We start from the raw sequence: 13,181 nt of genomic DNA on the forward strand, positions 1-13,181 counted from the left end.
AGATGGTCTTCATGTTGATGCCTAAATCAGATGTCTGAATCAAGTATTTTGTGACTGTTTTGTTGGATAATAGAGATCAGGAAGAAGGCTATTCTTTTAATAATAAAAAGGTGACCTGAAGCAAAATTGTGAGAGGAGATTGGACAACAAAGCCACTTTAAAATCAGTGGTGCAAATTAGATCCCTCACCACATAAAAATTTTCTTTGCCCAAATTAATCCAATGAGCCTGAGGCCAAGAGGGGGAAATCCAAAAGAATTCATTGGTCTAAAACCCTTTTCCATAGTTATTTCCCACTGATTTTAAGTTGCATGGATAGAATCATTCTTTCACTCTGGTTTAGAGAATCTACCAAAGATAATAATGCTTTGGGTAAACTTGTGAAGAACATAGAAAAGGAAAGGATGGTCAGCCACAAAATGCACAGGTCCATGACGGTGACTCTTAGAGGCTTGGTCCTCCTTTGCTGCAGGTTCTTTAGCACCCTCTTCATCAGCCTCAAAGAAAGTGTCATGGACAAGCTGAGACAGAGCCACCCCATGGATGGTTATTGCTCCAGAGATATCAGCCTTTTCAGAATCACTTATCTGTGACAGATTTAAGTACTTGTCTGCATCGGCCGTCTTCTCCATGCTGAATTTGGGAATGGCCACCTTCACATCTTCAGGCTTCAAATAACTGGACCAGTCAAGCAGTTCAACATGGGAGAGCGCATCTTCCAGCTAAATGAACAAACAGGAATGGTAACCATACAATTTCAATTAAAGAAGTGCCATATACACTGCCTCTCTAGAGACCTGCCTGAGGTGACTTTACAATGACGGTGTGTCTACATTAAGTAAAATGATAACCAATAAGACCTTTGCAACCATTATTATTAGTTAATGGCCAAATATGGATATAGGCAGGGGTCGTTTCCTGCAGGAGTGCACAGGAGCGGAGCTCTGGCAGTAAATTTATTTTATTTTTTCTATTTAACATTCAATTTATATACCGCTCTAACCCCGGAGGGTCTCTGAGTGGTTTACATACAAATTAAATTCCTATCTAGGGCCACATTATATATAGGGGGGTGACTTCCTACCAGCACCCAGGGGGCCCAGGGGGTGGGCACATGCAACAAGCCCCACCCCCTTCTCCCAGCAGCCCTCAGTCAGAGCAAGAAGCAGCCAGGTGAGCTGCAGAGACACACACACCCCAGCCCCCTGGTCCAAAACAGTCCAGTGGCACTTTTAAGACCAAGTTTTATTCAGGTACAAGCTCTCCCTCCTCTGCGAGGACAGATCTGCATGTCCCCCCCCCCAATAGCTAGCAATCCAAAACAGTCCAGTGGAGCCTGAGCGGTGGGTGTTGCCTTCTGACACACTTCCGGTGATGTCAGGGGGTGTGGCATATGCAAATGAGTTATGCAAATGAGTTGTGCTAATGAGCCCCCTGCGCCTCTTTTTCTACGAAATGACCCCTGGATATAAGGACAGCAAAGTTCATATAAGAATCACAGAGAAAAATTCCATGAATATTATTTAGAAATAAATTGCGTTACCTGTAGACAGGAATCGGGATTTTCAGCTTTTGGTAGCAGTATGAACAAGCTCATCTCATGGTTTTTGTATGGAATCTCCAGAATTTGCACCTCAGTGTTGTTTAGATGGACCATCCCTGTGTTGAAGGTACCCCTGGTGTGCATCAGCTGCACAGTATGAGAGGCCTTCTGCAAAGCAAGAAAGGGCAAATTTCGAGAGAAATGAGAAAGGAATCGAATTTTGCTTTTGGGAGCACTTCTCTGTTTTGCCATTGTGGACCTACAGAGTCTGCACAACCCATTGCCAATGTCTATGGAGGAAACACCACTGAAAGAAGTGGGATATGAAAGACTGTGCATGAAAAATCAAGGCCTGGTTATGATTCTAGATCAGTAAAACTGGGGGGAAGTACGATGCGCTTTATGTTCATGTGCTCTGCTAGAACCTCCTTGAGGAGCCAGCAAAGCAAAGTTCGTCCTTCTAAAGATGACCAATCTGGTTAAAAGTACTAACGCTTAGGTCTAATTGCAATTAATCAGATAAACCCCTTTTGATTTCTACTTAAGGGTGTCTTTATGAGCCTTTGACCAGAAAGGTTGACTGGTCAGCAGATCCACATTGCCTGAGATACCTGCATGAAAACGTCATTGAGGCAAAAGAACTTTACACCCTTTCAAAACATGACCGAAAGGTACAATGAGAAGCAAATTAACCATTAAGGAGACTAAGCATGTGCTTAGGACACCAGGGCCAAAGGGGGTGCCACAAAGTTGGGAAAAGGGTGAAAAGAAAAGAAAAATGAAGATTTGTAAAAAAAAAAAATTGATAAAACTAGTGCACATTGATCATGGTGCACCCAAGGGTTATCTTCTATTTTTTGTGGGTGAGGTGCAGTGTCATAGGCTATGACACCAAGATTGGGGGCACCAAGATTGGTCAGTGCTTAGGGCACCAGTGAGCCTTAATCCGCCCCTGGGTACAATGGACCCAGTTCTTCCATCTGTTTTTTCCAGACAGGAGGAGCAAGGAAGCACACATATAACCTACCTCATTTGTATAAAATGGGGCTTCTTCGGTGAGCTCTTTGTTAAATTGAATTTCCCATAGTCCTCTGAAGTAGATGGTATTCACCATCAGCAGCTGAGTCAGACTATCCACGCTCTGCTCAGGGAGAAGGTCCTTGATTTCACCTTGCAAAGAGACAGAGGAAAACTCCATTTCAACTGACTTAATCATTATTGATGCATACAATTCATTATTCCCTCTTTGAGAAAGCTAAATGGAGAAGCTGTAATGTAGAAAGTGGTAGTACAAAACACTAATTTTCCATTCTTTTAAAGATCCTTGGGATCTTTCGCTTCATAGAAATATTATATATCTAATGTCTCTATTGCCATGAAAAGCCTTCATTTTCTCACTGGCTGATTCATGAAAGATTAAGTTGGTTGTTGGTTCCTAGAGCGACCCACCAAAGAGCAAAGATGACAGAACTTCCTATCATCGTGCTATCACCATAATGCTCAGGCAGAAGTAGCTAGTAGACAAGATGCTCTTACCATGTGACTGGGCTTCAACCCACAGGTTTATCAGTCTCCTCACTTCTTCAGGGGTATTATGAAAGTCAGCTCTACCAACTTCAGTCAAGTACAGTTTCAAAGCACAGAAAAGGAATTTCTGAATAGCAAGAGAAGCAATGGAATCCTCAATCAACCATGAAAACAATAATAAAAGTATAATATATGGAATCTGTTCTCTGATTCTAGATAGAAAAAAACAACTTAGCCCCCTTAAAGGTTTTGTATAATAGAAAATAGAAATTTGCAAAATAAAAGATGAGAGAGAGAGAGCTTCATTTGACTGAATTCCATGGAAGCAGAGACAAGCATGGAAAGGTGCTTTTTGTAACTAACTCAGGTCCCTGCCACACGGCAGGGAATAAGACGCTTGTACTGCGGCTAATGTGAGCCGCAGCAAAGTTGGGACGGCGCGGCGGGATCTCACAGATCCCCCGAGCCACGTCACAACGCTCCCCGGCACAATCAGATGCCGGGGAGAATGCGATGGTGGGAAGGGGAGCCTGGCGAACTGTGCATGCTCACACATGCGCAGTTCGGCCAGGAGCCGGGGATGCGCCGGCGCAAGGACGCGCCGGCGATCCCACGGCCAGCGTTGCTGCGGCCCTTCAGAAAGAACCACCTCGGGAGGTGGTTCTTTTTTGGCGCGGAGCAACGCTGGGAGGGACAGATCCAGGACGGATCCGGCACGCTCCCCAGATGTTGAGGTGGAATCGCGCTGGTTTGCTCCGCCCCCGTTCCGTCCCGCTTCCGGCCCAAATGGGCTCGTATGAACAGGGCCTCAGATTATTGACTATATGGTTTTGCTCAGTTACATGAACAACTATTTTTTGGTGATAGATGGCATCCTAATCCCAGGATTCAAAAAATTCTGCCCACATCTTTTGGACCAAGAGAGGAAGTTCATTTCACTTGTATTAAGAATTCGATCTGAAATTTTGCACCACACATTTTGCTACAAACTTTGTCCTACCTTAAACATAAGACGCCATTTATACTGACCACTTATGCTGCAGTTCAACTGAGCCCATATAATCAATTCGGTTTTTCAATACGGTCGGACAGTAGTATTACCTGGATGAAGGCATAGTTTCCAAACAGCTTGTTGGCAAAACTCAAGAAATAATCGGTGCTGGGTTTGTTAAGTTGTTCAAGGATTTTGCTGAATCCTGTATGGACTCCTTCAGGATCTTCACATTTATAATCTGGAACACTCTAATGATGAAAAGGAATAGAACAAAGCTTGAATCCAGTGGCACCTTTAAGACCAACAAATTTTTATTTTGGATATAAGCTTTCGTGCTCATGCACACGACTTCAAATACTCTGGGTCTGCTGCTCCAAGATAGCAATGAAAAGGAATGTTAGTTCTAGTGACACTTGGCTGAGAGTCCATGCTCCAAGGAATAACTGTCTGAGCCACTTTTCTGTTTTTACTTTCTCTTGCCTTGCATTCAATCTTAGAGACTTAGAAGCAGCTCTATGGAAGAAAATGGGGCCTTTCCCCTCATACTTCATAAAAAAACTAATTCCCTACCAATAAGGTCACCCTCTCATTTCTCCTTTTATTATTTTCCCCGATACCAATGCTTTTCGTGCACCAGCTAAAGCGGTGCCATCTTGCAGTCCAACCAATTCAGCCTAGTAAAACTTTAATTATGCCAGAATCCAGGATACTGTGATTATCTTTGCAGTTCATTTCTAATTCACCTTCCCCCCCCCCCTCAAAGTCTCTATTTTTAATAGGCAATACGGGAGCAGAATTAAAGACATGCAAGTTGATGTTAAAAATAGCTTACCAGATCTTTTTGGCTTTGAAACTCTGTTTTAGTTGGTATAATTTTCTTTAGCAAAAATGGGGGGGGGGATTGCTTAATTCTAAATATGCTTTTTTTGTAAATATTATTGAGAACAGTGGAATGCATTTCTGATTTATTTGCTACCTTTTTATCACATCATGCTTCCGAGGAGCTCAAAGGGATATTTCATGGGGTTTTCCCATTTTATCATCCCAATGATCCTGTTATATAGGTAGTCTAAGTGATAGTGAGTAACTGGCCAAAGGCCACCCAGTAAGCTTCATAGGTGACCAAGGATGTAAAACTAGGCCAGTTTGGTCCAAGTCTAATACTCTATACACTATACAGTACGGAGACAAAATGGGTCACTACCTCCTTTTCTCATCTATTTGACATGTTCTGGAATTAAGACCCATGCAGAAGCAACTTAAATTGTGGATTTATAAAGGGGGTCATGGTGACTCATCTAGAAATGAAAAAGGAATGCAAAAACCATTGTTGTTCAGTCGCACAGTCAAGTCCGACTCTTCGCAACCCCATGGACCAGATCACGCCAGGCTTTCCTGTCTTCCGCAGTCCTCTGAAGTTGGCTCAATTTCATGTTCATTGCATCTATGACACTGTCTAACCATCTAATCCTTTGCCGTCCCCATCTTCTTTGACCTTCAATCTTTCCCAGCATCAGGGTCTTCTCCAGTGAGTGCTCCCTTCTCATTTGGTGGCCAAAGTATTTGAGCTTCAGTTTCATTATCTGGCTTTCCAGGGAACAATCAGGGTTGATTTCCTTTAGGATTGACTGATTTGATCTCCTTGCAGTCCAAGGGACTCTCAAGAGTCTTCTCCAGCACCATAGTTCAAAAGAATCTATTCTTTGGCGCTTGGCCTTCCTTATAGTCCAACTCTCGCAGCCATACATGACTACTGGGGATACCATTGCTTTGACCATGCGGACTTTTTTTGGCAGGGTGATGTCTCTACTTTTTATCATGCTGTTTAGGTTCGCAAAAACCATAGTGATTAACTAATTCAGCCACTCTAGTTAAATTCATGGTTTGGACCAGTAAACCTGAAACCAAATGTCCTGTTACTATTTCAGGGTGGCATTATTTGGGTTTTGGCATAATTGTGAAGTGTGGACTTCAGGAGCAAGTGTTTTTTTCATTGAGAAGAGATGTATACCATCGGTTGAGATGAAGTGCAGCAGTTTTTAGCAGCAGATCCACACAATGTAATCCTTGCACAGAGGTTTTAACAGGAAATATTCGGTTGCCTCCCCCCCCCTTTGAATTGTGTCATAAATTCTGTTAACCCATTAAATACATTTAGAAATGATTACTGAGCATCAACGTTTGAATTGAGATCAAACTCCCCAAATATTTCACAACTTACTGTTTGAGGACAAGATGGTGCCTCAGGCTCAGGGTGGCCAGGTGGGCGCTGGGGGGCTTGTCGTCTCTCATCATGAGGTTTAGTATGTTCTGGTTCAGGAGCTGGTCGTCTCCTGTCGCTAGGCCTAGCATGGTGTGGTTCATGTGGGTGTAGTCTGTCGTCGCAAGATTTAGCATGTTGTTCAGGATAGCGTCTGTGTCCGGGATAGATCTTGTCTTTTTCTTGAAACTACAATGAAAATATAAAACTTCTGTATACCTCAAATATAGCTCATTTTTAAAAATGAAGCAAAGGAAAGGGCTAGTGGATTCCCTGCTCCCCTGTGTAGCACCCATCACCCTGTCAAAACTTCAAGTAAACCTTCTTACAGGCCCCCCCCCCCCCCGTTACAACATCGCATAGCCACAAATGTTCATATTAGGCTTGTCAGAAAAATAGGAGAGAATCTGAATCTATCACTGATATGAATTTGTGAGGACTACTTCCACACTTGCCTGGAAGCATTTTAATGAAAACTCGGGGCCTTGTCCCAGCTTCAGATTGTTGGTGTATAAGTTTCAGCACCTAGCTCTCTAAGATCTACTTGACAGCTTGACAGCTGTAATAAACTAGATTCAGCCAGTTTGGACTGGGCCGAGCTGAGGCACAGTCAGAATGAATCAGCACTGTTCTGATTAGCTGGTCATGTGTATATAAGTAGCAATGTACCACTGTATATTTCCCCTTGATGGTGGATGGAGTCTGGCGAAGCACTTTGTTGGAGAGCTGTAAATACTGTAAATAAATCCCTGTATATAGTTACCACTGGACTGAGTAAGTGTGGTTTACTATTGGAAGCCTCTGGTGAGTGAAAGACTGCTGAGAGTGCAAACGTGACAGAGGTGTTGGTTCATACTACCACACGCACTGCGCGACACAGATATGCTTCTCTCTAATTCTTATGGCGTTTGGTACTGAGATAGCTGGAAATACTAGCAGTATGCAAGTTGGAGCAGGAAAAAAACCATTCTAAAGCCTGTTTTGAATCTTATTTGTGTTGGAATGTGCAAGGTCTATCGTGTATAGATAAGGAAAATGACATGAACATCCTGCAGGGGGCAGCAGAGAGGACAACTAGTTAGCATAGTGAGATTAGGGACTTTGTGCTATTTTCAAATGGTCTCCTTCCTGTCTCCCGATTGGTTCCATTGGGGGTTTTCCTGCTCCAGCTGGCCTCCTCCTAGTTAGACAGACTTCTCTTCCTCCTCTTCCTTATAAAGTTTGTTCTCTTCTTAATCAACTGACTTTATGCTTTAAACAGCTTGTGCTCCAGTTTACTGCATGTTTACACTCTGTCAACAATTTGGACATACCTTTACTGGTGAAGCACTTGTTCGTATCCGAGTCATCAAGTATCGTTTGTTTCTGACTTTCTCAGACTCTTTCAGTTCATCCCAGTGGAGTACCTTGAATGGTTATAAGAAGGTTTTAGTCACAAAGTGCTTGGTATTAAAATATGTACACATTTTTAAAAAATAAGGAGAAGGAGAGATTGGATTTATACCCTGCCCTTCACTTGGAGTCTCAGAGTGACTCACAATCTCCTTTCCCTTCCTCTCCCCACAACAGACACCCTGTGAGGTAGGTGGGGCCGAGAGGGCTCTGAGAGAACTGCTCTTGAGAGAACAGCTCTGAGAGAACAGCTCTGATAGAACTGTGACTGATCCAACAACTGGTTGCATGTGGCGGAGTGGGGAATCAAACCCGGTTCTTCAGATTAGCGTCTGCCTCTCTTAACCACTACACCAAACTGGCATCAAGGTGAGCCAAAAACAAAAATATTGGACAGGTATCACAAATGGGTTGGATGCATACATTAAAAAAAATCAAGTCTTTTTGAAGTGAGAATGCTTTAAAGATTGCAAGTGAAAACTATTTCTAAATCTAATCTAAGGCAAGTACCTCTGTGATTCACAGACGAATGCCCAAAATGTGCAGCCTGTATGGCAACAAGGCAACAAATAGCTCCCACATATGAATGAGATGCCTGAGAAAAATGGATGCCTATATTTCTCAATAGAAGTGAGAGTTCTGAAATACAAATATTACTGGTATTTGTGATTAGGTCATAGAAACAAAGGAATGCATTGCTTAAAGGCTTAGAATTGCAAGCTCTGCAGATCTCCCAGGTACTTTTAGTAGAGTAAATTCAGTTCCAGAAGAAAATCGTTTGATTTAATGAAAAAGTGATAATAATCCACTTGCAGAAGAGTCCAACTTGAAGCTATTTGGCGACACATACCTTTTCAAGCTCAGCTGCAGTACCACCTCTAGATGCATAAAGAAGCAGGCCAAGGGAACAGGTGAGATTCACAGGCGAGCACAAGAGATTGTCACATGGGTGCTGTTCGCTCAGGTGACGGAAATAGTCAAGGGCAAGTTTGGCATTGGCTTCCGGCAAGGTAGTCATGGTGGAATTCAGAAGTTCTAGGAGACAAATGAGAATTTTTTTTTTCCTCAGTGAAAAGTTAAGGAATAGTGAATAGTTAATCAATATTTACACTTATCTAAATTCACCATCTACAATATTAAAAATCCTGGACAGTGTATCTGAGCAAAGATATCCTTCTGAGATTTTCTAAATACGATGTGTTTCTCTGTTCAAGCTGTTTGAGCCTACACTCTATGTCAGTGCTCTGTCACAGTGGCAGTAATTGTCCCTGTCCTAATAAATCAGTCGTCATAAATCAATACTTATTTCTTAAAATTCAAAGATACTTTAATACTTAATTCTGCGTCATCATTTCAAACTGTCCGTGTGGTACATTAGTTAAGAGCAGCAGAATCCAGACAGGAGCGAAATATCACCAAACACAGTATACCGAAATAGTTAACAGGAATCCTCTTTACCTTGACTTGCACAGCAATGGTCAAAGGACGCCGACTGAGTTGTGATCCTCCCCGCTGTGAGATGCCTGTATTTATACTAAACTTCTCACACTCCCACCGCCATTCAACAGATTTCCATTTCTAACAGAGCCATCCTAAGCAGAGTTAACACTTGTCTAAGCCTATTTACTTCAGCTGACTTAAAGAGGTGTAACTCCGTTTAGGATTGCACTGCCATTCGGAAACAATCTGCTTAAACGCAATTTGCATAATGCAGACAGTGTAATGCATAGACTGGACATTAGCAATAATCAAAGGTAATCATTGTGGATGTTTTAGCATACACTGTAGACAGTGTGTGGGTTACTGCTTCCTACAGACAGCTAATCACCCCCTTCTAAAAATTGCTCTGCTACAGCAGATCTCCTAAAGCAGAGGTAGACAACCGTCTTTAGCCAAAATGCTAAAAATATCCAATATCTACCTGTGAAGATGTTGGCATGCAAACAAAATGGGGGGGGGGGATCAATAGTTGCACTTGGCCAGACAAGGCTGGAGCAAGCAAGTGCTGGTGGTGCTGACAGTATCTAAAGGATTTGCCTTGGACTTGACCAATAGCTGGGCAGGTATGGGAAGCAATGGTCTGGAGACCATGGTGTTGATCTGTAAGGCAGCGGCCATGTCTGTTGCCTTCTATGACACTGCTGGCCCAAGCAGTACCTTGGCTGTTTGAATAGAGATCTGGCCCTGAGTGCCAAGCAAAATGGCCTGGTATGCTGCTTAGCAGTCTGCACTAGAGTTGCCAGGTCCCTACCTTCTGCTGGGGGGATGGAGGCTCCTTCCCTGGTTCATGCACCATGATGACATCACCCAGAAGTGACATCATCATCATCACCGGGGGAACGCTCTAGCATTTGGCCATAAACTCTATGGTCATCATAGAGTTTTTGGCCGAATGCTAGAGCGTCCCCTCAGCAATGTGCCCAACGTGATGACGTCACCTCTGGGTGAAATCATCACACCAGGTATGTTGGATGCCAGGGAGCTCTTCAGGGGCAGGGCTCCCCCCCTCACCAGCAACTGGCTGGAAGGTGGAGGGGGGACGGAAATCGGGGAGAACCTCACCCCCACTGGGGAGATGGCAACCCTAGTCTGCACATCTGGGGTTCCCTTTTTGTTGTTCAGTCACACAGGCAAGTCCGACTCTTCGCGACCCCATGGACCAGATCCCGCCAGGCCCCCCTGTCTTCCGCCGTCCTCTGAAGTTGGCTCAATTTCATGTTCGTTGCATCTATGACACTGTCTAACCATCTCATCCTTTGCCGTCCCCGTCTTCTTTGACCTTCAATCTTTCCCAGCATCAGGGTCTTCTCCAGTGAGTGCTCCCTTCTCATTTGGTGGCCAAAGTATTTGAGCTTCAGTTTCATTATCTGGCCTTCTAGGGAACAGTCAGGGTTGATTTCCTTTAGGATTGACTGATTTGATCTCCTTGCAGTCCAAGGGACTCTCAAGAGTCTTCTCCAGCACCATAGTTCAAAAGAATCTATTCTTCAGCGCTCGGCCTTCCTTACAGTCCAACTCTCGCAGCCATACATGACTACTGAGAATACCATTGCTTTGACCATGCGGACTTTTGTTGGCAGGGTGATGCCTACCCTGACCTAAAGCAAAGACGTCATGCCATCAGCCCAGCAGCCCTGGCACATCTTCCTACAACTCCTGACTTATCTAAGACAGGGGAGAGACAGGGAGGAGAAAGGTCTGTAAAGAACCACGGCTTGGAAGAGATCTGTAAGAGATGAAAGGGCAACTTCCAGGCAGGGCTAGATTTAAGCACAACCTACAATTGAAGGGCCTAATATCATGAGGGGCCTCTAAATGCAAAAGAATTACTAACGCACCATTTTGGTAAAGATATGGCAAAGCTTAAACTTGACACAGTCTAGTGTCTCAGCAGGTCTTTATCTGGCTCTGCCAGTGGGGATTTGCAGAAGCTGGAGACCTCCTTTCAGATAGAGACTGTGTATTTTTTTTATTGTGCTAAAAAAAGGGCCTGGTGGCAGTACAGTCCTGTGACTTAGGGCTAGGGTTGCCATCTCTGGGTTGGGAAATTCCTGGAGATCTGGGGTGGAACCTGGGGAGGGTGGGGTTTGAGGAGGGGAGGTCCACTCTCCAAAACAGCCATGTGCTCCAGGGGAACTGATACCTGTCATTCTGGGAGATCAGTTGTAATTCTGGGAGATCTTTGCCCCCCCACCTGGAGAAAAAATACACAGGGACAAATTGCAAAGCTGTGTGGAACTTAATTCCCCAAAATCTACAGATCAGGATCATGCAACAGGGAAAGAGGGCCCTCCTCCCTGTGCAGTTTTCCCAAGCTGAAACAGCCTGGAGGGAGAGGGCTGCAGTGCATTGGATATTTTGGGTTAGAATAGTTTACCTCTTAGCTGACAAAACTCAAAAAAGCCTAGCAAAAGATTCACTTTTCAGAATGCAGTTCCTATTTACTACCCATTCTCGGATGAAGTTTTCCTAGGCTGCGGTCAGACGTGCCATTTGGTGCAGTCAGGAAGTGCTGCTACTTCATCCATTGGTATTTGAAACGGAGTCATTCGAACAGACATCCCAGTATAATCCATTTTGCTGTGGGCTCAGCCTGCCACTGCTCTATCAGACAGCATGGATGGGCGAGGGTCCCCCCCCTGCTTTTGTGCATGCACATAAATGAGGGTGCAGTTTTTACATATGTGCTTTCCAACTTCCAGGAGTTGAGTCTCCACTTTGACCACTTACCGATCCTTCCATGGAGCACTGTAATCCCTTTGGTTCACAGTGAGCCGTGGTTACCTTTCCTGCTCATTTTCAAAGCTGGCCTAGAGATGGGGACGATTATGTGGTTATGCACATATCGCTAAGCGAGCAAAAAAAAGAGGCATCCGGTCAGGATGGAATATGCAAACCATCCTGAGGGCCTGAGAGTGCCCATGGCCTATTGGCAAGTGTTAGGACCAGACTTTCCCAGGTGCCTCTTTACTCCATTTCAGAAGGAGGGAAGAATGGCGTGCCAACAATTACAGGACCTTTCCCAGATGTTGCTGTCTGATCATGCACTCTAGATTCATCTGGCATCAGCGGCTCTATTGGATCTAAAGGCACATCTGAACACAGCCCTAGTTACTTAACTGAAGGTGTTCTTGATGTTTAAATACATGTCAGTGCAATTGTTGGAACCTACCAGGGTTGAGACAAAATTTAATAGGCCTAAAGCACCTTCAGCACTTGCCCCTAATCTTATCTGCACAGCAACACTATTAATTTGTATTGATTAATCTGTATTGTATTGTAGTGACAGACTTCACGTTCCTGGGATCCCAGATCACCGCAGACTGTGACAGCAGCCATGAAATTAAAAGACGCCTGCTCCTTGGGAGGAAAGCGATGGCGAACCTAAACAGCATGATAAAAAGTAGAGACATCACCCTGCCAACAAAAGTCCGCATGGTCAAAACAATGGTATTCCCAGTAGTCATGTATGGCTGCGAGAGTTGGACTATAAGGAAGGCCGAGCGCCAAAGAATAGATTCTTTTGAACTATGGTGCTGGAGAAGACTCTTGAGAGTCCCTTGGACTGCAAGAAGATCAAATCAGTCAATCCTAAAAGAAATCAACCCTGACTGTTCTCTGGAAGGCCAGATAATGAAACTGAAGCTCAAATACTTTGGCCACCAAATGAGAAGGGAGCACTCACTGGAGAAGACCCTGATGCTGGGAAAGATTGAAGGTCAAAGAAGACGGGGACGGCAAAGGATGAGATGGTTGGACAGTGTCATAGATGCAACGAACATGAAATTGAGCGAACTTTAGAGGACAGCAGAAGACAGGAAGGCCTGGTCCATGGGGTCGCGAAGAGTCGGACTCGACTGTGCGACTGAACAACAACAATCTGTATTGCCCTTAGAGTATGCAGGGGAATTAGGATGGCCAACTCCGGTTTGGGATATTCCTTGTGGTTTGAGGGTGGAGCCTGG

At 44.2% G+C, this 13,181-nt stretch overlaps 1 protein-coding gene across 1 annotated transcript; it reads right to left on the bottom strand.

Moving 5' to 3' along the window:
- Positions 1-11: 11 nt before the first annotated feature.
- LOC107122860 (leukocyte elastase inhibitor-like) lies at positions 12-9,200 on the bottom strand. The gene is made up of 9 exons (XM_015426001.1): positions 9,175-9,200; positions 8,567-8,751; positions 7,638-7,730; positions 6,286-6,513; positions 4,172-4,312; positions 3,080-3,197; positions 2,571-2,713; positions 1,544-1,711; positions 12-722 (listed from the first exon to the last, which is right to left on the bottom strand). Exons 2-9 carry the CDS (start codon positions 8,732-8,734, stop codon positions 330-332), a joined length of 1,452 nt encoding a protein of 483 aa, XP_015281487.1. The 5' UTR covers positions 8,735-8,751; positions 9,175-9,200; the 3' UTR covers positions 12-329.
- Between the last annotated feature and the right edge of the window lie 3,981 nt (positions 9,201-13,181).

The sequence above is a fragment of the Gekko japonicus genome, unplaced genomic scaffold, assembly GCF_001447785.1.
Source record: "Gekko japonicus isolate JY-2015 unplaced genomic scaffold, Gekko_japonicus_V1.1 scaffold4214, whole genome shotgun sequence".
NCBI classification, from domain to species: Eukaryota; Metazoa; Chordata; class Lepidosauria; order Squamata; family Gekkonidae; genus Gekko; species Gekko japonicus.

Coding starts and splice junctions, on each gene's coding strand:
- LOC107122860 (XM_015426001.1), bottom strand. CDS start 8,734: ATGACTACCTTGCCGGAAGCCAATGCCAAACTTGCCCTTGACTATTTC. Junction 1,712..2,570: donor CCCCATTTTATACAAATGAG/GTAGGTTATATG, acceptor CTTGCTTTGCAG/AAGGCCTCTCATACTGTGCA. Junction 723..1,543: donor ATCCCGATTCCTGTCTACAG/GTAACGCAATTT, acceptor TTGTTCATTTAG/CTGGAAGATGCGCTCTCCCA.